We start from the raw sequence: 25854 nt of genomic DNA on the forward strand, positions 1-25854 counted from the left end.
ATTTAAGCATAAACTTACAATGTACGGTTGGACAGAAGTTGGTTTTGCAAATTAAGATTAAATATTAATATATATCATACTTTGGATAGTTTATGGTATAATCTTTTTGGCTTTACCTGTAAAGCTAAATTAGGCTACCAATATGGTTAACTACGAGATGTGTGTTTAGATTTAAGCTTTAACCCGAAACCCCAAGAAGTCGTCGTTGCCGTTTGTGTTTCCATTGAGCATTAGTTTGCTGATTACATTTTGTCATCCAGGCTGTCGTAGAGCTCTGCATCTGTGGGTATTTTTTCGGGGCTTTCCTCCACTTGGGGTGGTGGCTCCTTGCTGGGATCGTAGACCTCGAACTCCTCGAACTCAATCTCATCGTACTTGCGCCGCTCGTAGATGCTCTTATCATTGGCCACATAATGCCGAACTACGGTCTTGTCCACCACCGAGTTACTGCTGCTCGCATTGCTCAGTCGCCGCTCTGGAATCGGGGCAGTGTGTGCAACTATCGAAGCCTGACTGTGAATATCAACGGGCACAATGATTTGCGATGGGGCGCCCTTCGTCAGTTTGATGGCGGCCTTTGTCACGGCTGCTTTTTCCTCATTTTCCTCTACTTCGCGCAGTTGTTTTCCAATTTTCTGGCGCGGTGCTTCGATGGGCTTGCCCTTGGGAGGATTTGCCGTTGTCTTCACCAGCGTGTAGGCCAAGTCAACGTTTTTATTGCGGCAAACTTTGTTGGCAGCAGCAGTCGCAGCGGCAGTTTGCAGGATATTCTTATTCTCAGTCGCATCGAGGCGTATGTTCATGGCTTGACTTTCGTATGTGGGCACGGCGTCCACAGCGCCATAACCATTCTCCTCCGGCCGGCCATTAAAGTTTTCAGCCTTCTCCTGGGACTCCTGGGGCATCGTGTCTCCAAGCACATTGATGTGATTATTTACTGTCACTTGGCGGCGCGGCACATCCTCCTCCGGCTCCTTTTTCGTCGACGTTATCTGACTCTGACTGTTGATGGTCACTTGGACATCATTACTTGCCGTTGTCTGATTCGCCTCGAAGTGATGTACCATTTTTCGAACCACCTCGCTGTCGGCGGTGACCTCATCTTCTCCAGTTCCGGCCAACTCCAGGCGACTGCTGCAGCTGTTCGACTTTACCAGCTTAAATTTGATGCCTGTACAGTGAAAGAAAGGACATAATCATTTCGGTTTAATGCTGTCATTTGATTTGATGATACAATCAATGTGTATACAAGTCAAGATTTTGTGATAAAGCGTATTGCTTACTGTTTAGTAACTTGTTAGTGACTTGGAATACAAAAAATATTAAATAAGATTGCAAGATAAGTCAACTTTTAAAACAAAACCACTGAACAGAAACACAAATGCCCTCAAAAAAATCTTTAAAATTGTTCATAACGAGTGTGCACCGTTTGCAACCCAATTATGAGTATGGGCCTGGCCAGGATGATTCTCATTACCCACCTTGATAGGAGTCCTGCTGCTGCTCAGCTGCAGCTTGTTTGGTTTGCAATCGATGTTCGCATCTCTCGCTCGGGAGGCACACATTGCAGGCCTCGATTTGACGGATTCGGGAGCGGGTGGCACTCCCCGTCATCGGTTGAGTGGTTTTTGTGGACGGAACTGTGGTGCTGGTTGCGGTCTTGTCCAGCACCCTTCCTCCGTAGTAGGTGACAGTTGAGCCGCACTCCCTTATCTTGGCCAGCACGTCCTGAAGGCAAAAGGAAAAGATTAGATGACTGGCTGCCATCAAAGGCTAATGGTCCATAAAGCCGCACGCAAAAGGACCGCACCCCCATATGGTACACAAATATAAAAAAAACTAAGCTTACGCAACCAGTAGCTCGAGCTAAACACGAAATTTCTCCATTTAACTCGAATTAATTAAGTTTGAAACTTTCAAGGAGCCATATTTAAATGAATTGAAAACTTTTAAATAAGAAATACAAATTTCCAAAGGAGCTAACTTAATAAATGATTTAATATAATTAACGTGTCGAAAATATCTTTTAAGCATTTGCTGCGATTATCATGAATTATAATGGGCTTATCTCAAGTATGTCTTGATAAGATTAAAATAACAAGTGTTCAATCAATTTGAACGCTAACTCAATTTTTTCTGTGTACTCACATTGCTGACGTAATAATTCTCGCACATGTCCTGCTCCACATCGTCCTCGTACTGGTCATCCTGTTCGTCGTCCTCTTCCTCCAGATGTTCTCCATTTTCCTGCTGCTCTGAATTTCCCAGATTATTTTCATAAATTTGCCGATAAAGTGATTCATTTGCTCCTGCTCCTCCAGCACCCATGCACCAGGTGCGTCGGCTGGCGAATTTAGCTCGAGCTTTGGCATTGGCAGCATTGCTATTGTGCCTCCGAACAACGTCCTGAACATGGACATCCTTGCAGGCCATCACCGGGGATTCCTGATGATGATATTCTCCGCAGGGGGAACTTAAGTCACCACTGGAAATTCCACTTGATAGGCTGGCATTGTCCCAGTGCTTCGCCTTGTGCTCCTCCAGCATCTCCATGCCTTTGGGTTGTTCTTCTGCTCCTCCGTAACTCGTATCAATTGTCAGGTATCGGTAACCCCTAGCTCTCCTCGATTTGGGACTCAATTGACAGGCTGAGCCACCAAACTTTTGCTGGGATTGCACCAATAATCCCTGACCGGGAGTTGGCAGGACATTCTGCTCAAAAAAGCGACGAACATTGCGAACTGTGTCAGGATCTGGTAGCTCATCTTCGTAGAGCTCTCTATTCACCCGCACGGGTTGGTAGAAGAAATGTCGTTTGGCAGCCGCACCTCCCGTTTGTCTTTGCCGCGTTTTTCGTGGCTGGGAAGCAGAGGCATTAACAACCCGTGGAGGCTTCGGGGGTGGAACAGTCGTAGGCGTAGTTGTGGAACCACTGTTAATTCCCACCTGCAGAGGTCGTTCTATCTTGGTCCTTACAGGCTCAACTATCACCACATTATTGTTGCTCAGCAGCTCCTGGAAACTATATTCCTGCAGGTACTGAATTAGACCATCAAACTGGGCCTCCTTTTTATTTCTGGTCGAAAGGAAATTGTTGCGAATCAGTTGCTGAGACTTCAGAACCTTATACCTTATGTGATCGAACTGATCCTGATCCTCATCTGGGTCCTCCTCTCGTTCCGGAGCAGCCTTTACAATGGTGGCTTTTTGGGCACCCTCACCTAGTTCTACAATTTCAATAGAGGGATGTTGCATCATGCTGCAGAAGTCATTGCCAACAGCGGACTTATCCGTGCCTTGTGTTGTGGTCTCTCCACCCAACTGGAAGTGAATGCCTGGCTGGGTTTCCTTTGCCGGCCGCTCTGTTTTTAGTGTTTCCGGTTCATTTCCCGCCAGTTTGTTCCAATAGCATCGGACTGCATCCACTTTCTGCAGATATTCATTAGCCACCTCACCACCCGGCGAGCTAATTGTGCTGGCTATGCTCCTGGCACTGCTCCTCCTTCGCAGGGTGCCACCTGCTCCTCCGCCCGCAACTCCTCCACGCCCATCCACCACATGCAGTATTTGGGGTCGTGACATTTTGCCCCTGGAAAAGCTCGAATCGCTGCTGGAGGAGGGCAAAACCCTGACAGGTCGGGCCTTGTAAATTGGGGCACCAGTGCTGAGGATGCGATGTTCCAGCGGTTTTCCACTCGAGGAACTCACAGAGCGGCGAAGAGGACGCTGAGCGAGATTACAAGTTGAGCTTGAGTTAGAATTTGTTTTCGGGCTGGGTTTGGGTTCAATCCTTTGGCTGGTTACCTTGTTCTCCTGAATTGCCTCCTTCTGGATGATATTATTCTGAGCGTCGGTGACGATTATTTGAAAGGATGGCTTTATTTGCTCCTGTCGCTCGCGGATTTCCTGGGCACGACGCTCGATTAGCTTGCTGAAATTGGCCACCTCGATGACGGGCGCCTCCTTGGGTTGTTCCGGCTGTGAAATGGATACGGACAGATTGTCCTCCTCTTCTACATCCGCTACAGTATCCTCCTGTTGAGACTCCTCGGTCAAAGGTGGCGGTGGTGGTGGCAGTGGTTCCTCTTCCTCGTCGTCCTCAGCCTCTTCCTTTCTAGAAACTTGCTCTTTTTCTTTGATTATATCTTGAGACTTTGTCGTCCCTTTCACTTCAATTTGCCGCTCCTGTGCGGAAAATTCCTTGTTTATCTTTGGCTTTTCTCTTTCCCGTTCCTTGTCCTTTTCCTGAAGAGCCGCTGACGCCTCTTTTTCACGTTCTCTTTCCCTTTCTTGGTATTCCCTTTGCCTGGCTTTTTGATGGGCGCGTCCAAAACGTCTAATGGAATCGTACGTTTCTGCCCGGGTCACCTGCTGCTCCTTTTTGGCTTCCTTGCGTTGCTGCTGCCTCTGCTGATTGTAGGATGATCTAAGCTCCTTGTCGATGCTCTCGCAGACCTTCAGACTAACTCCTATATTAACATCCGGCAGGCTATGATACTGATTCTCTGCGAGATTGGACTTGTTGGCAGTGACCACGAAGGAGTCGGTTGCCTGGCGTTTCAGTTCCGGCGGTTGCTGCTTGACTTCCTCCTGTTTTAGCTTACGCTTTTCCACCACTGCCAGGATCTTCGGTTTCGGAGTGTGTTCTACCTTCAAAACTTGCGTGAAGATCTGTGCCTCAACTTTGGCTGTGGTGGTTAGCAGAGGAGCAGGTTGATCTTCTTGATTTGTGGCCTTTTTGTGCTGCTTTGCTTGTGGTTCATAAACCGTGTCCTCAATTGAAATGTGTAGTAAGCTGCGGGTTTCCAACTCACCACTTTCGCCACAACTAGTGAAAGTTCTCTGCTCGAAGGACTCGCAACTTTCGCCAACTAAAGTGCAATCTGAACTATCTTCTGAGGAGAGGTAAACAGAATCATAAGCTATAAGTTTGTCCAACTGTTCGTTGTGGTTTTGCCTTAAGGTGCTCTCACTATCGCTAGTCTGTGGTTCTGTGGGCGTGGTCAGACTGTCCACAACCTCCTCTCCAGTTTGCTCCTCCTCGCCCTCCTCGCTGCTCTCGAAACGTGTCCTCGTTGTGGTCGTAAGACTTATGATCTCGTAGCTCTCCTCACCGTTGTTACCCTGCTGGTAGATCTCCTCGATGTGGGTTAAGTCGTATTCCTGTTCCGAAAGGGATGGACTATCGGTCTGATCATCTGAGTTACTGGTTGTAGTCTCTGGGAAAACACTACTCTGGCTGTGTTCTGGACAAGATTCTCCTCCCGTGTCCAGGTGACGTTGCTGGCAGTTGGAGTGATGGTTATTCCTGTTCTGCTGCTGTCGCCTTGATTGATAGATCCTTGGTCTTTCCTTGAGCAAACTAGCTGCCACCTGTTCGAGAGCTTCGAATTCCAGGGATGATGGTTGCTGCTGATCCAGATGGTTCTGATGCAATGAATTTTTGAAGTAATCCGAGTTCAAGCTCTCCAAGTCGCTCTTGTCGTTGTGCCAAGGATGCAATTGCTCACTCAGATTCAAAGCCAAGGCGTCCAAGCGTTTCAGATTATCATAGTAGACATCAAAGTCACGCGATTCTCTGCTAAGCCGCCTATGTTGCTGTTGTTGATGTTGCTGGTGCTGCTGCTGTTGCTGCTGTTGCTGCTGCTGATGCGAATCGCAAGTGGCCGAGTTGCTTCTCTGGCTCTGGGTGTCATCCGCCGTAGGCTGATCCGCTGGCTGCTCACCCACCAAGGTCGCCTGATTCGGTTTGCCGTTCAATCTGCGGGTGGGAGAATCGAAACGGGAGGATGAGCTCGTTAATGATGCCATTGTTTTACATGTTGGCCTATCATAAGTAAATTACATCTAATGGAATGATGAATGCCCCCTGCACTTCTCCAACCATACTGTTTTGACCTCGTTCAAAGACCCTCAATTGCATGTAGTTTCAGGCATGTGATGTCTAAATCAATCAATCCGCACAAATCAGATAAATCAACAGAAACTTAACTGAGAATGTCAGGCAGTCAAAAGTGGGTTCTTGTTTGTCATTCAAATGGGCGTCCAACTGCAGCAAAAAAAAGAGAACTGCGACAGGTGATTGATAGTATTGTACAGGCAAACATAAAATTAAATGTGTCAAATCGGTGACGAAGGTATGGGCCATAGAAAACGTTGCAATTCTAATGGGAATAGCGTTTAAATGGATTGTCAAGTTTTTTTTTTCTTTTTTGTCTGCGTGTGAAAAGCAATTTGTGTTCAATGAAAGGTAATCAGTAGCATTTAAAGAAAATATAAAATGTGAAGATTAAAATATTGTTAATTCTGAAGCCATTTAATGAATTCCATTTTTTGGTTTTATTGATTTCAATTATTTTTATGACTGGCTTTCAATTTAATATTTAATTGCCTTGATTTTAACCACCCCAATAATCCGTGGAATAACGAATCAATTTCATTCATAAACTACTGAACCTGCAGTAATTATCTTTATTGATTTCAAACGAGCTACTTGTCAGCTCTACTTGTCTGGGTAAAAAGACCATTCAATAGAGATCTCAGAGCTAAAGCCTCCATTATCCCACATCAAGAATGAGCCGTCACTTTGGACCGGATCCGTTTCAGTTGCACATTGCTCTCGGGCGGGATTTTGTTGATGGTTTACTCAGCCACTTGACGCGACGATTTGCGGGAAATTAAATAAAAGAAGGAAAAGCCCCCAGCACAGAGTGCGACTGAGCGGGAAGGATGCGATTCCGAGAGCCGTGGCAGCTCGACAACTGCAGATGCCATTGTCAGGATGCGCAGGATAACGCGTGTGTTAATGGCAGGACGAACGAGTGGCGCGTAGCTAAAAGCTTTTCCAATTCACTGTCACATTGCCGCTAACTCACACCACTTATACAACTCATACATGCAACTGTCCAAACAATTGACAAACAACAAACTTTTGCCATTTTAATTAAACTAGCCAATGTGATATGAAAAAACCCAACTCCGCACTAAACTTTTAGTGCTCATAAAAACGAAACGTTCTTATGTAACGTGCTTAACCGTTCGATAGTTTGCACTTTGCAGTTGTCACCAATCTGGCTTAGGTTAAATCGACAACCGCAGGTTATGTGCAGCAACACTGACCCCGGGATAATGACCCTGACAGGCCAGTCAGGTTCAGAAATAAAAAATGCGCACACAAACCACCACCAGCACAAACGGAAAATAAAACGGCGACAACAAACCGACCGCAACAATTTGGCCGGCGGCTTTTTTTTGAATTGTTTAAACTGAAATTTGTGCCGAGACCTGTTGAGTTTGCGGCGAGCGTCGCTCAACGACTGACGACTGGCACGGCCAAAATCAGCTCAAATCGCGTCGTGCCTACGCGGCGTATGCGTGATGGCCGGGCCTTAAACACTTGAGAGCAATACAAAGCTTAGCTTAGTCTGTCCCACTTCAGCTTAAAGCTTTAAATGTAGTATTTCTAATCTCATAGAGGGATTAATTTTAAGAAATTGTCAACAAAATGCTGTGCAAAATATTTTAGGAATGTAAAACAAAAACCTGTACGATTTCATTTACATATGTAGTGCAGTGTTTGTGACTCACTTACCGGGGCGATTCACGGAAAAATCCGCGATTAACGAGCCGGGCACGCGGTATTAGCTGCGATCGGCGACGACTGCTGTTGGCCGATCCAATTTGCAGGTCGCTAAATGTCTCCTCACGTATTACGGCCAAACTGCGCGATCTTCTCAAGCTGCACGATTCGCTGCCCAAAATGTCCAGCAGGGCGTTTGCAGCGGCAGTGGTTGCGGCGGTGGTGGCACCACCATTTGCCTTGTTGGCTACTGCGGTGGTGCAGGTGGTGGTTGTCTCCTTTGATCCTACAGCCGGTGGTGTTGCAGCCGAGGGCTCAAAGTTGTCATTGATTGGTAGTACTGAAGAGGAAGAAAGTACGGGGAAAAAGGTTAAACAATGCATTATTGAGTTCATATTTTTTATCACATTCACTATGACGCACTGTAGAAAAAGAAACATTTACAAAAATGTAGGTCAACTTGTCTTTTGTTAGGTTTTTTTTATAGTTTAACAAGTTGTATACGAAAACAAATATGTGCCTATAGCAATAGCAATCCATTATTTTGCACGCTAAGTCAAGTATTATTAATTGTATTTGTCTATAAATTGTACGATGGTAGTAAATCATCAAATATCAATAGCGAGAAGATAACATCATATGATATTTATGTATTAATTAGCCAGACAATTGAAATATTTATGCGACACTTAAACTGATATCTTATTCATTCTCAATAAACGACATGGCCGAGTGGATCCAATCCACCAGAAGGCCGCCACTCACCCGCGTAGCTATCGACTTGGTCGAGAGGAGCTTCCGCATCGAATCGCCAATAGAACTCGGCGATGTCCAAGGCGTTCTCCTCCCGCTCGAGTTGCGTGTAGTCCAGCGATCGGGCGTTCCTCAGCTGCCCGTTTCCGCTTCCGGCCCCGCCCACCCGGCACTGCGTCCAGTGGGGCTGGGCGTGTGGATGGTGGGAGTGCGAGCTGGCGTGCTGCAAATGGTGGTGACTCTGCTGCTGCTGGTGGTGCTGATTCACCTGGTTGCTGTGGTGGTGGTGCAGCTGCTGCGAGTGGCGACCTAAGCCAGTTCCAGCTGCATCATGACAGCTGGTGGCCAAGTCGAGATGGGAAACGGATTTGTGCGTGTGTCTCCAGCCAGCGGCTCTCAACTGCGGACACCTCGGATCGTGTGTGGTGTGCTGGTGCTGATTGTTGTGGTAATGTCCACCAGTGGTGTCCTCTAAACGCACCCGATCCACGTAATTGTGCTGGTAGCTATAGCTGTCCTTGCCTCTGAAAAGGATAAATATGTAGAATTATTAATAGCTCGGGTTTAGCTATGAATTCGCAAAAGGGCATTAATCATTTTTATTGCACGTACGAACAATATTTTTTGCAATGCTTTAATATTCATATTATTTAGCCAAGCTTTGTAGTAATTCCGAGGCCATAATTTACAATGGTATTAGTTCTCAAACCATTAACACGATTTTATGCAATAAATTTCAGTATATTAGTATATAAGTTTAAAAAACTTATTTAGGCAACAGATACTTGGACGATAACACTTGTATCTTCTGTTTTGGGTTAGAAAATTAATTTCATTCGTTTGAAATAGATGGGCGTAACACGTGAGAAATTGACTCTATTTTATGAGCCATTGCCACCTGTCCGCCAGTTAAATTAAGCGCCAAAGGTTATTCTGCAGTCGTAAACATTAGTTTTCCTTTCGACTGGCATTGCAATCATTCAGTCGAGCGAAACGCGAACGCAGACGATCCACAGACTGCACTATAAAAGTCAAACAGTTTTACGAGAGCAACGAGAACAGAAAAGTTTGTTCCTCGAAGCGTTTAAGCCAAAGGACTATTTGCTTACCACCTTTCGCCACCACCATTACCAAATGATGTGTGCCTGTGGGATGGTGGGTTGTTGGGTGGTTGGCCGAGTGCAGTCTTGACTGATTGGGGGAAAATTGCTTAGCCAGCAGCTTTTTTACCTGTGCTGCCAAATGAAGCGTGAGAACCGCGCCATCTGCGCCTTTGCCGTTGTGAAATGCCGGAAAAGTCAGAAAAGCTATTTGCCATTTGTAAAATGGAAAGCGTCTGCCACGGATTGGCAGATTGATTGCAGAATAGCTGCTGTAGTTTGCTGGGTACTGGGAATTCTGCGTAGTACTTTTGAGTTATTGCCGCAGCATCGCATGCAGATACTTCACTGGTCATGGTATGGAAACATTTAAATGTTTCTTATAGATTGTCATAACATTTTTATGATCGTTTTTTATTACTCAAGATTTGGAGTTCTATGGAAAAGGACACGAAATGTTCGTGTCGGTTTCGGTTCAAAGTCTTCTTGGTCTCATATTGAAAAGTACAAATTTCCAGAAAAACTTTTCATATAATATAACGAAAGTTAAACGAAGAGTGTATTAATTATTAAGAAAGTTTTAAAATCGCGAGAGCATACCATAAAATTACTAGATCTGATAGCCCTTTTTGTGGCCTGGAATACTAGGCTAACTTTCCGACTAATCTCCGCCTAATTTGCATCCCACAGAATGCTTCCCAATGCCAAAAGTTCAGAGTTGACAGCAGGCATTTTCCATTTACCCGCTGCCATAGTTTCCGTGTTAATTGCAGCTGTCTCGGCAACCAACTGCTCATTGCTCCTGTGTGTCCTGCTAAAGTCCTCTTGGAAAGGTGGCTGCGGATGTGGAAAAGCAGGATGAGCTGGCTGGAAGCTCAGCACATTTTACCGGATGGTTGCATTTTAGATGCGAGTCATTACAATTGCAAATGCTGCCAACTAATGCTTAACTGTGTGCGGATTCAGGATTCAGGCCGCGCCATCCTGGCGGCTCTCCTGCCGTTTGTCCTTGTTCTTGTTCCTTGTAGCGGCGCCTGAGTTTATGGACCGAGCAGCTGACATAAAAATAAAAAATAAAGAGCCAGAAAGTGCTGAACACTCGCACTCTACTGTGCCAACTGCTTAGCATTGGCCTGGCCTCATTTGTCCTGCTCTATTGCTGGTTCCATTACGTTTTTGGCCAACCTACATTTACGGGCTAACAACTCACACACACATACCATTATTGCTAGGGTTAACTGTGGATGTTCATTCACTCTTTCATCATGGTTTTTAGCCATTTTGTAGCACATTTTGTTTGTATTTTACTTAAAAGTTAATTAGGCGAATGTCAACACTGTGTGGAATGCGTGAAAATTGTTTAGTTGCATGTTTCGCAGCAGTATGGCTTCAACGATAATATCTCACTTCTTTTACTTTCATTTTGGAGGCGCCAAGAGTTGTTTTTCCGCTTTCGTTTCCTTCCGATTGTTTTGCCTCAAAATCGTAAGATTTTAATTACCACAGGCAATATGTTCGTTCGGCGCTGAATATAAAACAACTTGCTAATTGCTTTTAATGCCATTGCGGGGTTTATAAACATTCTGCCATACTGCCACTCTGTTTCTCTGTTTTCGCACAAATACAAATTACAAATTCAGTTTGCTTTTCCAGTCACGTGTTCGTTTTTTGTTTCGTTTAAACTTGATTTTTATTGTGACACGCGCCGAATTAAATTTCTCACTTTTCTACAACATCTGGCCAAGGGCAATAACAAAATAAAAAACGCATCAAAAAAAGTCAATGCGATTTGCGTGCGATTAGTGAGCGATTTTCAACGCGCTATTGACCAAAAAACCAAACAAACAAACAGCCTCTAACGGTTTTAAATAAATAATGAGAAAAAAGCTAATTAAAACTTAACAAATTATTTAGCACAGCTCAAAAAAACACACATTACTATTGCTACTGGCAGTATCGAAACAAAGAAGCTGAGGCCTTAAATATATTTAAGAGCAGCTAATTAAATTATACCACAACAAAAAAAAAGGAAAAATGCAGTGAAATAAACACGTTCGTGCCAAAATGGAAGTGGCAAAATCGCGCATGACAGCGCCAAATTAATTAACACAGATATCTATTGGATGAAAAACAAGCAAAGCGGCAAACCGCCGAATACCGATTTACATGAAAAGCATCATCCCAACAAACAGCCACCGAAGCATAAACTCGCAAAAAATAAATACATAAAATCATTCGCAATCGGCATCATTCTCACACGGCCGGCGGCCAGACAATAGGTTTTCAATTGTGCAAAATAGAATTAATATAAAATAAAAGAACTGGAATAATCAGAGCGTATTGTTCAAGACCCCACCGATCTGAATCATCTCTCATCCATTGCGATTGTACCGAAAATGGTAAAAACCCAACAGCAAAACCTGTCGAAAATGTTGCAAGAAGATGGGGTACGGCCTCCAGCGACATTTCGAATGACATTTTCCGAAAAATACGATATTTTTCGCTTGTCTGCCGCAACATCGTTACTAAAATCGCTGTGTAGGTCAGGACAGTTGGAAATAAATGCTAAATCAATTTTCTGCTGCTGTAACTGCGGTTGCCCGCAAATTGCATTTCAGCCAACTTCTCTTTCAACGCGGACCTGGCTCATAAATTAAGCGAAAACTTGGCTGCTGGCTCTGTCAATGAGTAAACAAATAAGTTGGCCATTTGTCGCAGGACACTCAATCATCTGAAGTGGAAACTCGTTACGTACCGGTATAAGCAAACTTAGCTGAGGGGTCGATACTACCGGAATTAATGGTTTCCAAACAACTAAATAAGTGTGTAATTTGGGGCTAGCTTTCGGTTTATTTACTCCTTCACTCAATAATGTTTAATATGTTGGGAAATTAAGAATTTAGGCCAGGACAAAATAATTTGATGGAGCTGTGTAACGTTTTAAGTATCTCTCGCTAAATATTAAAGACATTTAAGGTTATATTCCAAGTAAGCTTCTTTTGCATAATTTAAGTGACAAATGTCCAACACAATGTTCATTTCATCCTCCAGTTTATTCCCAGATTTACCCCAGTTAAGGATTAATTTTCCCAAACCCAATCGAATGTAGCATCTTACCCAAATGACAAATAAATTCCTTAAATCATTAATGCCTTTAGATTAATGGTTCCTTGCATTGATTCCTGGAGGCTATTGGTCACATTCTAATGATTAGAGGCCTTCTTCCATTTATCACATATATTGTCTCACACACAAAACAGTGTTGATGATGTTACTTGGGGTTTTGTGGGTCACATCTTGAGTCCACAGTGCAAATATACATTCATCTTGTTCGCTTCTTGCCACATCCCATTTTAGCCCAGTTGAATGCTTTCTATTGATGGCGCCCGCCTTTGCACAGTTTGTTGATTTTTGTGGTTAATGCAAAATTGAGTTTATTGTCCATGAAATGGCTAAAAAGCTATAAATACCGTGAATGAGAAAAACGCGCGCGGTTTTCTTTCTTTCGATTTGTTGGTGGTTGCTTTCCACCGCTTTTCACTCGGTTGTTGCCGCTTTTACGTCTCTCGATCGACTGAAGTGGTGAAAAATGTTGAGCGCATGCGCGGCTGCTTTTCGTGGCAAGTGGCGACTGCGCAGCCACTGCTCTGCTGACGTCTCAAATAATACTGTTCATTTGTTTGTTATTATTTTGTTAACCTTTTTCAGTGGCACGCTGCCCCGCCTCCCCCCTTTTTTCTCTTTCATTGTTATTGTTTGCCTGCTGCAGCAACAATGGGGCAATTTTGTGTCTCGAGTTTCAAACTTTTAGCCACTTGCGCTGGTTTTTATTACCAGCCGAGCTGCGTCTCGTACTGTTAATGAATTTTTCCAGCTTAATCGCAATGGCAAAGTGAAAAGTAATTTGGCGCCCAATTAAACCGAAAACCAGTAGCCAACTCTGCTCTCATTATCGAGTCGAGATGTTGGCCCCCAAAACTGCAATTGCCGCACCATCAAATACTAATTTGTAATCCGCACGAGGGATCTGCGGCACGAGGTGAAAGGTCGTGGAAGCCCTTTCTTGCTGGAACCCTTTCGCCAGCTCCCCCGGGAGATGATGCCTTTTGAATGACAAATGAGCTAGGTCTGCTTCTGTTGTGTTGTTTAACTCGCTGGGATAAGCTGTTAAGTTCGTAATACATACAGTGGGTGAAGTTAAAGAATAAAATATAAAAATAGTTAAATTAATTTACATGCGCCTTTGATTTTAAACTCCATATATCATGCACTACAAATTCTCGCAATTATTGTTGAACGAGAGTTAGTTTTCCTAAATTTGCGGCAAAGTTTTCCCGCCACACTTGAAGTCCCAATTTGGCCCACTGTGTGTGGCACCATGTGGCAATGCTCGTGAATAATGCAAAACAAAAAGTTCCCAATGGCATGGGGTCGTCTGATGGGCTGTGGGCCCGGCTCTCTGGCCTTTCAGCCCCAGCAATGAACTCAAGTGAACTGTGGAGCGGCAAGTACTGACTGAACCCTCTTCCCCCACACCCAACTCACTTGCTGCTGAACTCTGGACGCTGGCAGGTGTTTCGTGTTTCGTCATCGGGGAGAGCGGCGTCACCTAGTCAAAACTCGGAATTCGGCGCTTCAATCTGCGAACCGCTCGCCGCACAACAACAAAGCCGGCGGAAATGCGTTGCTCACTTGTAATCAAGTAACTCGAGCGGATGGCAGCGCGTTGCTCATCATAAAGCGGCGAATACGAAGTATTGCAGCACTCAGTGCACTGTGATAAACTCAATTATATATATTCATATAACTTTATAATTTATTATATATGTCTAAAAGTACACACATGAAAATCAAACTTCAAGGTGTCTAAAAGTATGCAATCAAATGCGTGCAAAATTATGATTTTCCCCAATTAAAGTGTGACTTTAAGCCCTTTCATGGGTTTAACTTAAAGATTTGCATATATTTTTAAGGGGAATATATGATTTGTTCTCAGTGCTTTGTCGCTCTTAGCCATTGAGGCAATGAAAGAGTGAGGAAGTGAGGCACTGAGGCAGTGAAGCGCAGAGCAGCCGTCAAATTGATGCAAATGCCGTGGACGCGGGGCAAAAAGAAACGGCTCCCAAATGGGCCGAATCGCTCTCCTGCCGTCTCTTTCTCTGCTTTTGGCCAGCAGCTCAAAATGAGATTTTAATATTGTGACATGTGGCCGCGATGAACGCATGTGTCGCGAGCAGAGTTTCCCTCATTCATTTCACTTGTTTTTCCAACGTGGTCGAATTGGTTGCCATGCACGCATGGCTCGAGCTTTTGATTGGGGGTTTCTGGTGGGAATGGGCTTCCTGTTTTGTCGCCTTTTGTTTTGACTGCCCCGATCTTTCAGCTTATGCACCATATATACATATGTACAATCCAGCTTTCTGCCCAGCCAGCGTGACCAATGAAATAATTTGGGCTCTTTTGGAACCCTTTCATTGCAGCAGCGCTCACAAAAGAATTTTTATTTTTGAACACGATGTACGATTTTTATTTGGCGGCAAGTGAGTGGCTTTTTGGCGTGTGTGTAATGAAATAAGTCAAGTGTGACTGGAGATGGTTTTTCGGAAATATTTTAAATGGCCTTTGAGCGGAACTGGTAAATAAAAGTTCTAAAAGTTGAACGGCGGCAGCACAGATGGAGTAATAGGATTTTTAATTGGCATGGTGTGATGTAATATAGCGTTAAAGTCTTCTTGTGAAGTCTTCAGCATATTATTGCATTTTATTTTTTAGTTATAAATAAGAAGGAAATAAATAAGTACAATTTCTCTGCTTAAAAAAGTTTGGAATCTATAAATTGGTCTTGATTTCGTTTCAGTTCTCGATCTTCTAATGGAATTAGTTTGAGTAAAAATAAATTACCCGCAAGGATACCATTCAACCACCAGTGCTTTCTATCCCTACTTTATAGTGTTTTTGCCTTGTTCTTCCCAAAAACGAACGTTCCTGCCAATTTATCCAACATCAGAGGCAGCATCACGTCCTGCATAAATTGATACGAATTACACTTGTGCACCCCAGATGATCCTTTGAACTAGAAAGCTTCATACTTGCGCTAAGCTCGACCCCTTCACCCCTCCTTTGCCCTCTGGCACTAACAAATTAAATCCTCCAGCGGATTATTTTATATTGAGACGTGTTTCGAGATGGAACAGCGTGTTTTGCAGGCGAAGAAACACAAAAAAGACAACAATGCATTTGGGCCAATTGGCAGTTGCCAGCGGTATCGTTATGCAATTTAAATTTTGTAGACAGGTGCCCACTTACTTACTTCTTACTGCATATATTAAATAAAAACACAGATTTGTGTTCCCAATTTGTGTATACAATACTTTTCCAGCTAGTAAATATTCGGGCATAATAATTACTGAACATTAAGAGTTCCCTACTAATTAGTTAAAAAAATACAAATTTAAACTTTGAATTGCTTGCATCTTTTCATTGCAGTTAGCAACTTTTTTTAGTAAATGAACAGCAAAGCGAAACAGAGCTGCATAAATAGTTCAAAGTGCATCTTGAACGAATGCAACGAAATGGAAATGAGAACTTTAAAATTAGGACAAATGTTGCAAATCGCCTTGCACCAGTTCTGCATTTACTATTAGCCTTGTTTTCGAATTCTTGAATGTTTAGCGACTCGTGGACCCTTCTTACAAGTGCCAGGATCTCTTGAATTCCCAAGTCCCATCTCTTCTGTCTCCTCAGAAATAATTTCTCCATGTCTACTAGCTTTCTCCGCCCCAGAGCTTTCACTCAAAAATAAGCGTTCTGTTGGATTTTCCAACTTGTGTATTTTTCTGCGCCTTTAAAGTTGCAAAAAGAGCTGCGAAAGTGCAGCCAAACAATAAATAAAACATATGCCTTCCGTTTCTATTTTTCTCCTTTCCATTCTACTTATACAGGCCCGCAGTGCATAAAAGCCAACTTAGTACCATGTTTTTGTTTGGCTAGCTTTTTTTCATCCTTCTTTTCAGAAAATTGCAAACTTGTTTACGGTGTTTTGACACATAAACAAGCATGCATACATTCATGCCGGACGGGTGGGAAAAGTTCTTTTATTCCGAATTATTCTCGCACTGCTTATGGAAACACTATGACATCTTGTTAGGCCATTCCGAGCACCAGATGGCTTCCAAAGTCAAGGCAAATATTGGTCGACAAGTGTATCAAGTGCACTTGGAAATATAACTCTTTTCCTGGCAAATAATAAGGGAACTGGGAATTCAAGTTTTTCAACTATACTTTGTGGAATTAGTAAACAAAGAACATAACATTTTTAAAAATTGTAATTTTAAGCATAATTCTGATTTTATACATTTAGTTTCTTTCTGTGCCGCATTATGCGCAGCCAGGGAAACTATTGTAATATGGTAAATATTTATTTTCAGTCAGGGAAATGCAAACACGTGAAACAAATAGAAAGCAGAGGGTCTATATAGTCAGATATGCAAATGCTGTAGGTGCACATGTGCTTACTGATTCGACAGCCAGTCAGGCGATGGATGTACGATGAATCCACGAATGGCTAAGTGAAATGCACTCAGGAGCGGATTCTTGGAAATAAGAATCGTGGTTTTATGTGAACTAACCTGGGAAAACAGTTAAAGGAACTACTTTTAATCACCTTTGGAATTGGTAACTTAAGAGAAAAGTTAAAGGATCTAAAGTCACAGACCTATATAGTCCTAGATATATTGTATGCTAATAGCTTTTAACCACCCCTTGCATTGCTCCAAGTTCCCTCGTGTTGTACTCCATAATATTACATTAGCTGGAGCCTGGTGGAATGTATCTGGTTCTGTTCGCTTGTCAATTTGTGCATGGCAATAATCAATTGCATGTGCAAGGCGAAATCTGGGCGGGATAATCGGACAGATGATGGAGGCTGGGATGCTGAATTTATCAGACAGCAGACACGAGACTGGGGAAAATGTTTAACGCTCCGCCAGACATTGACAATCTGAATCTCGATGTCTGTGGAGTTGCAACGGAGGGGGGAAAGAGAGGCAAAATAGCTTGGTGGGGAAAGCGATATTCGCTCGTTACGCCTTTTGCCTGTGCACACGTACACAATACACGTGCAAGTGGGCTGGCAATTTTGTATAGCCTGCTCCTAGGCGTGGCGCTTTTCCTGCTTTCCTTGTCCTGGACTCGTTTGCGGAAATTGTCTCAACTCTTGCTTCATTTCCCTGGGTTTTCCAGCGCTGCTTTCTGCTGCCATTTGCACACATTCAGCGGCAATTTGTGGGCTCTCCGTCATTTCTACTTTAGGCCCATTTCGCTTCATTTAGCCGTCTTTCGCTCGTTGGTCCTTTTTCACTTTTCATTCTCATTGTGCAATTTAGTGTGAAATATTTATTATACAGTCAGACAGTCGTCGTCATAAACCGCAGGCGTTGTGGGCGGAGATAAAAAAATGCAATTATTTCGTACTTTACATTGACGGCAGACGTAAAAACTTTTTTCACATTCTAATTGGTAAATTGTTGGTGGCTAAACTGGCTATCCTTCGTCTGTCTCACTCTCGCAACTGACAGTTTTCCATTTTCCTCCTACCAATTACTATTTTTGTTGCTGTCAAATTAAATTTGGTGAAAGTTGAGCTACCAATAGACGACCAATTGTTTTTTTATCATGGCTGTTGCTCTATTTTCGGTTCGGTTTTTGCATGCCACAATGTGCTCGAAAGTTTTTTAATGAACATCGAACGTCCATAAAAAAGTGTATGTCCTGGAAGAAGGATACAATGGAATTTCGTGAAACTCCCGCTCTGAAAGTCAATCCAATTTGTTCATCCAAGTTTAGAAATTTATTGTGCCTTAACAACATCTCTAACGATCTTTTCTACACTTTTACTCCTTTATTTACAGGTGAGTTGACAGCGTAAAATAAGACTAAGATGGGCCAAGAGAGAAAAGTACAGAGAAGTATGCCTAACACGTAATGCTGACACCAACACAAACACATATACAATACAAGCACACCTTCACACTGTACCTGTACGAATCCGTCACCCAAATACACTGAGAGAAAAGTTCCTTGTATGCAAAAGGATTCTAAAACAGTTTCATAGTTCGTAGTTTTAAATAACAGAAAGAGAATTTCAATGAAAAGATTTAGAGTAACAATAAAATCTGTGGGGTGTTAAAAAGGATCTTAACACCCTTGGGATTTCTTTGTTACCCTTTTCAAGTTCTTTTTAGAAGTTGTTTACAAGATTCTTTTCCATTTGAAGGATTTTTCCTCAGTGTCCAAACACAAAGACATTCTTTTACACAGCAGTTACCATAAAAATGTAGAAATGTAGCTCGAATGATACGTGACTAAATGTTGGAGGCTGCCAAAGGTTAATCTTAACCCATGCCCCCATTGACACATACATCCGTGCCCGTTTGTCCTGTATGCATAAATCGATTGGTGTTTACTGGCCCAGTGGCCAAAAAGTTGTCATCGAATCACGTTTGTATCTTTAACATCTTTATGTAGACACCTCCGCCCACATGGCCCCCACATATCCCCCATTCATCTTCCGTTTCCGAGTTGCCAAAAGCCCGTCGATACATTACCGCCCCTCGGAACACGCATTCTATATGCAAATGAAGCGACTGCCTGTCGGCTTTTCAGAAACTCCGTGTGCGTTCAGCAGCGAAGGCAAAACAACGCCGTCGAAATAATGGCGCAAAATATGCGAGAACAAAACAAGACTTTCGGCTGCCAACGGGATCAATTCGATTTTGGCCAAGCAAAGGGGGGATGCATCGGAAAGTGGGCGAATGTTTTCCGGTAGTTGCTGGTGGCCGAAAAACAGAAAAACGACAAATTTTCTCAAATGGGATGTGGCTTAATACGACAGGGACTTTAAATTGGAGCTTGCAGTTTTTCAAGACCTCAAAAATGCACTATGCAATCTGGTGTGACTTTAAAATATACTACAGAATAGATTTGTAGTTCAAAATTAAATTTTACTCAATTAGTAAATTTTTTACTTGCTGTTGAAATGAGCAAACTAAACTTAACTCCAAATGTTTTGAGCAGCTATAACCGCTCATTAATATAGTGCTTTTTATATCGAAAACTTTGTATTTCCCATGAGTTCTTAGTTAAGACATCAACAATAAAAATTGCTGATGTGGTGAATTAATTGAAAATACTTTGCTGAGAATGCTTATCATTATAAACTGGAATACAGTATAGCCATCCACACATGGAAGGAGAAATATAGAAAGCCATTTTAATTGCTTTCGGGCAACCCTTGTCAGTTTTTGGAGTTTATGCACTTCGCCGCTTCGATGGCGGCAGATTGGAATTTGAGTAGCGCCAACAGCTGTCAGCCGGGAGCAGCTGCCACGCCCTCGAGGCCAAAGCCCGCCCCCAAAAGGACTCATACTGAATGAGTGCATACTAGATGCCACGCCCCGTCCATCTGTTCCCCAGTATTTATCCTGCTCATGTAGGCGCCGTTGGCAATTTTAATTGCCGTTCTTTTTGGCCATGTCCTCCTCAGTTGTGGCCTCAATTTGGCTTTTCTGCCATTTAATTAATTGGCAAAGTGTTCCATTTCTGGCGGACATCCAAAGCTATTTGTTTTTTCCGCACCGTCAATTAAATTCGCAAATCAAATCGATTTAAAAGTCATCGTCAAAGAGAAGTTCACTAATTATGTTTGTGAAAATCATCACAAATTATTTTTTCCACTTTCACCTTTTTTCAGCCAGAAAGTTTTTCTCGCGATTTTTCTGACCTTTTTGCGTTGTACTCACCCTTGCTCAACTTTTGATAAATCTTTTTTTCCTCAGCTTTAGCAAAAACACCTGTAAATTTATTTGACTTCCTTTATCACAGTTTTCTCTTATCTAAAAACATTAATTATTTACAATTCCTATGTATTTTTAAACATTTCGACTTGTCGCTTGGCAACTTTATTTTCAATTAAGTCAATTTTTTAAGTGTCACTTTTCAAGCTCAAAATTTATATTTGCCCTTAGTGGCTTTTCTTCAGCTTATGCTAGCAAATCCTTACTTCATTAAACACTAAAATTGCCCAGTCAGCCCAGGCTTAAATGGACGACTTTTGAACCCTTCTGTCTTAGGCGACCATTTGTCACATCCACAAAATGTGTCTCCTTCCCCAAACCGCAGTACATAAATATCGATGTCCAGTTGAGGCTGATTAGAGCAGGGAACTAACTGGGTCGGCGGTTACTCACACGCCAGCAACTTTTATGGCTTACCAGGAAACCCTTCCCGTCACACACGTCTGCAAGGATATTTTATTAGCTCCCCCATCTCCGGAGTACTTGACCCAGAACAGAATCCTTGTTACCAAATGCGGGTTAGGTTTCCTCATTTGTCTTAAAGGCAAAGTGGCAAATGTCAGGATTTACACAAGCCCCTCATTGAATTCGATGTCGTCACTAAAATTAACCTACAATTTGGTGAATAAATCAAGGTTTTCGGGGCTCTGAAGTCTATGTGTTATTTTTCTGAGTGTGATTATGCTGTAGCTGTGTGTCACTTACCGCTTTTCCCGCTGGCGTGACGACGACGACGTTTGTGACGTTCGAAAATATCCGTTGCCCATCGTGCCGCCATAGCAGAGGCTGTGACTCTGTCCGGAGCCTATTTTGACGTGCAAAATGTGCCGGACTCGAAGGTCGACCTTCCACGGGTAGCCCGAGTAGTTAATAGTTTCGTGGCGGGGCAAGCGGCCTGCAAGTGGAAGATAATAAAACTGCGGCTTGTCATTTAATTTGCGTAAAGTTTGTGCAATTAAATAAACTTGCTCGAGGCGGCTAAATATACACAGGTACGTGGAGCACCAGGAGCAACATATGGCAGAGGCGTTATCTATTTAATGAGCGACCAAGTAGGCGAATGAGGAGAAGCAAGCATCCTCCAGGCTCCACACGTCACTTGGCCCACTCAAAATGTCGCCACTCGACGGCCTCAATGTCCTCGTTGTCGCCACGTCAAGTGCTTAAAGAGTTCAACGAAGCGTTCTTGGGGTTCTTGTCTTGTTTTCCCACCGGTCCGGGAATTACATACCGTACATACAGAGGCAATCAGTGTAGTGGGAAAACACACAATTTCCGCTCGGTGCGTCCACAGTCCAAGGTGAGGAACAGAGTTGGGCAGTCAGTTTGTTCTGGGCCAAAAGCGGCGCCTCAAAGCGGAGATTTCGCACAGTACATTGTTTTAAAAAGCAGTGAATTATAAATCGATATTGAACGACAGAGAGAAGGATCTGCTGAACTTACAATGACTTAAATTTGATAGTATTGCAAAAGACATGCGAAGATATTTATAGTTTATAGGGAAAACTTGGACGATAGGTTTATAAAGTGATACTTCAATATATCAACATCGGAGTATTCAAATATACTCAAAGTTTAACCTAAAGCACTTGATACCATGTCTAGAAAATATGAACGTTTGTTGACTGAAAAATGTATGTTAACCATCATAATCAAATTTAAACACTACTAAAAACAAAATTATAGCCAGTATATCTAACAAATGTTCACTGCAGTCTTGTTTTGTACATTTCATAGATAGAATATTAAAGTTGTATCTCAAACACGACAAATGCATTACCCCCACAGTGGAAAGCATACCATATTCTGTGGCCCCGGTAGGCCCTCCTTGCACTTATAGATCATTTCAATTTTTAATGGAGCCTCTAAAAACAGATTCCCACTGCCGTGGACTATAAACGGCAATGTGTTCATGGTCATAAATATATCCTATGTGCCATCCACCGACTGTGTCCTTGAGCACTGCGAATGTGCCTCTCCAAAAAATAAATGGGCAAAGGCATTGCCTACTTTTGTGCGCCAGACACTCGACCAAGTTGCATTGAAGTTGCCTGCATCCTATTCGAGCACTTTGTTACACGCTGTTTGTCTTGGCCCGCAGTTTGGGATTATTGTGCAAACTCCGCAGTTGCCTTTGGCTTATGACGCAGAATGGGATCAAGGTGAATAAAATAGGAGCAAATGCAGTGAAATATTAAAAGGCCTAAGCACAATGCAAAAACACAATGCCCGCAAAGCGGTTGAGGTTGCGGTTTCTGCGGTACCCTCTCTTTCACTTTTTGTACGCTAACACACACAAAACAGCACCCACAGAATCAGCCAAGCTTGTTGAGTTTTCCGCAAAACTCTCAGCGCTTTTCGCGTCCCTTTTCCATTAATTAAGCGGTTACCTGGCGGGCTGAACTTTAAAATATATCCCTACGAAATTCAGTTGTCTTCAAGCTCAACAGCATATACCATAAGCTGAGTTACATTGTCGTTTGCTGAAAATAAGCACAAATCGATTTTCAAGCAAATAATTTGGCTCGAAAAATCAGGGATTTTACGGCCGGCACTGGAAGTAAACAAACAAACCGCCATAATAAGGGGCCAAATAAAATTTGATATTTCAAAAGATTTTCTGCTGTCCTGCAATTTCATAAATATTTTATGAGCTTAAAGGCGCATCGATGCTTTATGGATGCCCGAATGTTGTTGGCATGGGGGTTTTTGTATCTGTATTTGCCCTCGGCTTACGCATATTTTCCCTCTTTCAAAGTTTTCCCATTTTATTTCATGTTTTGTTTTCCCCCTTTGGAAAATTCGCTCTTGCTTAATTTAAATAATGTGAAGCAGTATGAATGGATTTTATTCGCTTAGATGGCGCTGCATTAAGTTTAACTATGGCCACATTAATCAGACGACAGGATAACCACGAGTCGCGGGGAAATTAGATTAGTTGCTAAAAGCAATAAATATTATGCAGAAAAATCGATAGTAAATAAACATAATACTGCGTAAATTATGCAGTTTTAAGCATCTATCCTATTTGCTTAATAATTTAAAACTTTGCTGTGGTTAATTCCACTTCGAAAAGCATCTTATCTCAATCATATTCTCATCGAGGCAATCAAACCGAAACCTGTCCTCTCATTCATTGTGTTAATTTGCAGAGTGACAATGGCATTAAATTTAATGGGCCTGCATTTCTTTTGATGGTCTTCGGTCACGCCCACTGCCACACCCACATCCATTCTACCGCCCCTCATTTCTGTGTGTGCGTGTCGTTTCCGGGTCCGATAAAGAAAATGTTGTGACAAGCCAGAGGCTTCTTTATTTTTTATTTTTCCCAGCTTTTCTCTCCAGCGAATGCCTCTCCATCAACATTTTTCGTCATTCACAACGTCTGCTTTTTTTTCTGCTGTATTTTTTATTTTGTTAAACACATTTTCAACTCGCTTTTTTATGTGCATTTTTGCGGCGTTAACTGCACGTGCCATCATTTTTACTGCGCTTTTTGTGGGCGAGACTCCTTGGGCTGCCTTTTTGTGCTGCTTGCTTTTGGTTCATTACCAAAAAATATTTTTAAAAAAAAATGAAAGGGAAGGACCTATCATTTTGGCACCTAGGCCAAGCCCAGTCCACTGATGGAAAATTCTGTTTAATTTCTTTTTTCGTATCTCCTTTTTTATTTCATCACCTACTTTTTGCGCCTCTGCCCATGCCCACACATAATCATTGCCATCATCCCAGATATCACGCGACTCACTTTGGCCGAGCTGAGGACGCGGCTAAAAGCCCTCGGACTGAGTGCAGCGGGCCGAAAACAAGTCCTAGTCGAACGGCTAACAAGATCTACTACCTGCAGTGCCACAACGTTGCCAAGAACAACAGGTTCCAATTTGTCGCCGGAGGTGTTCATTGGGGAGCTCGTAAATAATTCCAACACGACCTCTGCCCCCAAAAACACTGTTCAACAAAATGGTAGGTAGAACTGGGGCCAATTCAAATCCCCAAACACTAGTTTACACTCGTTCTGCCAGTAAATTGCCATTAAAATTGTGTAGTTCAACATTCTAAGCATAAAAAAGATAAAGTTGTTTTTACTCTGAAAGTATTGAACCCGAAAAAATGCACTATTAATCAAAATTAAATTGGCTATATGTTAATACCAGTTCAAAAGTAGCTAATTTGATGCGTTCAGAAATATTGGCATTATGAAATGTTCGCTTTGGTAAACTAGTGTAATCAGCAAAACAGAAAAATTAAAAAAAAAGAATACAAAACGGAAATGTCGCCTGGAGCACGGAAAACCTTGTGGTCTTCACTTTGTCATTGCCATCCAGCTCGAAACCCGCCCCAACTTACCCGCTAATCGCTCGGTCCTGCGCTTCCTGTGTCCTTTTAGTTTGGCGTGATTTTTCCCTTTTTTTATCGTTCAATTTAAGCGTATGTTTTTGGCGAATATTTTATGCATGCAGTTATTTAATGTTGTCAGCCGTACTGGGGTGCGGTTTGTTTTAATTTGATTTAAATTCAGGAGCACACACAAACTGGCTGGCTAAGGGCGAAAAACCTGGCACGCAAATCTTGTTGAAAATGTACGACAAAAAAATTAAATCACAAAAAATATGCAAACACGAGGCGGCGGTTGCCGGAATTTTTAATAATGCACAAAGGACAATTTTTGCCGGCATTGCTGTTTGGGCGTGTGGGTGGCGAAGGACACTGCCATGTAATCATGCAATGCTCATGCACACAGGCACACACTTGGCTCAGTTATTTGCTTCGCAGTAATCCTCGCACATATGGAAATCACGGCAGCCTGAAAGTCTGCAACACATTTGTTACAGGACATTTTTCGAGATTGCGTCGTGAACTAGAAAAATATATTTTTTTGGCCATGATGTGAAGTAAGTCCTTATCGAGACCTTATAGAGAAAATGAAACTCAAGTGCTGGGTTTAATTCTGAAAACTCACAAATCCACTTTACCTTAACTCCTTTCCCCTGGGTTTACAAAATTTAAATAATAGTTAATTGCAGGCTTTGGTGGCTTTTACACAGAGAAAACCAATAAAATTTTTTAATTAAATGTGATAGAAAGATTTAAATTTCGATTTCGAACAAAAAAAATTAATTATTGAAAAATATTTCCATGTAAAATCGTTCAACAAGCTAGGGCCAGGAAAAAACTCCCTTAAACAAAGGATAATATCACGTTTAAGAATTTTTTAGCAGAAACAGCTTACTGCTTAATTTACTGCCCTTGAACAAAATTTGATTGATGTGATCTTTCATGAATTTGCCCCCCGTGTATTTCCAACACTCTACCACAAAAAAAGGAGGCGACTGTTATAAATTTGTGGGCTGATTGCCGCTTGCAACCATTTCCTGAAACGAACGGAAGCGGTCGCCTCGTTCAGGTCTAAACTCTGGCCTCATTTGGTTTGCCAGCCACGTGTTTCCACTCATGCACTATACACTGTACACACTGTGGCCGGGTTTTTGTGCGAGTTGCCTGACACTTGTTAGCCCTGTTTTGGCAGGGATGCGGAAACTGGCTATTAAGTTTTGATGAAGCAAAGTTG

General features: G+C 42.6%; 2 protein-coding genes across 10 annotated transcripts in view; one reads left to right on the top strand and one right to left on the bottom strand.

The window, feature by feature from the left end:
* Window positions 1-25009, bottom strand: LOC117141974 (protein javelin). Of its 2 annotated transcripts, none has more exons than XM_033305774.1 (7): window positions 24633-25009; window positions 20991-21180; window positions 8345-8856; window positions 7592-7919; window positions 2149-5761; window positions 1482-1728; window positions 1-1171 (listed from the first exon to the last, which is right to left on the bottom strand). In XM_033305774.1, the coding sequence occupies exons 2-7, from the start codon at window positions 21050-21052 to the stop codon at window positions 243-245; spliced, it is 5691 nt and encodes a 1896-aa protein (XP_033161665.1). In that variant the 5' UTR covers window positions 21053-21180; window positions 24633-25009; the 3' UTR covers window positions 1-242. The 2 variants fall into 2 exon arrangements, with proteins under 2 accessions (XP_033161665.1, XP_033161664.1); XM_033305773.1 differs by having other exon boundaries at window positions 20991-21202; window positions 24633-24853.
* The window catches only part of LOC117141976 (calcium uniporter protein, mitochondrial), a 41888-nt gene that overhangs the window by 12855 nt on the left and 3179 nt on the right, over window positions 1-25854 (top strand). For 5 of the 8 annotated variants that reach the window (XM_033305776.1, XM_033305777.1, XM_033305775.1 and 2 more), the window contains one exon: window positions 24018-24248. The exons of 2 other annotated variants lie outside the window; for them this stretch is intronic. In XM_033305776.1, the coding sequence (XP_033161667.1) occupies window positions 24018-24248 (231 nt within the window). Of the gene's footprint in view, window positions 1-18957; window positions 19323-24017; window positions 24249-25854 lie in introns of those variants that run through there. One more of the 8 variants, XM_033305783.1, reaches the window with a different exon arrangement.

The sequence above is a fragment of the Drosophila mauritiana genome, chromosome 3L (genome assembly GCF_004382145.1).
Source record: "Drosophila mauritiana strain mau12 chromosome 3L, ASM438214v1, whole genome shotgun sequence".
Lineage (NCBI taxonomy): Eukaryota > Metazoa > Arthropoda > Insecta > Diptera > Drosophilidae > Drosophila > Drosophila mauritiana.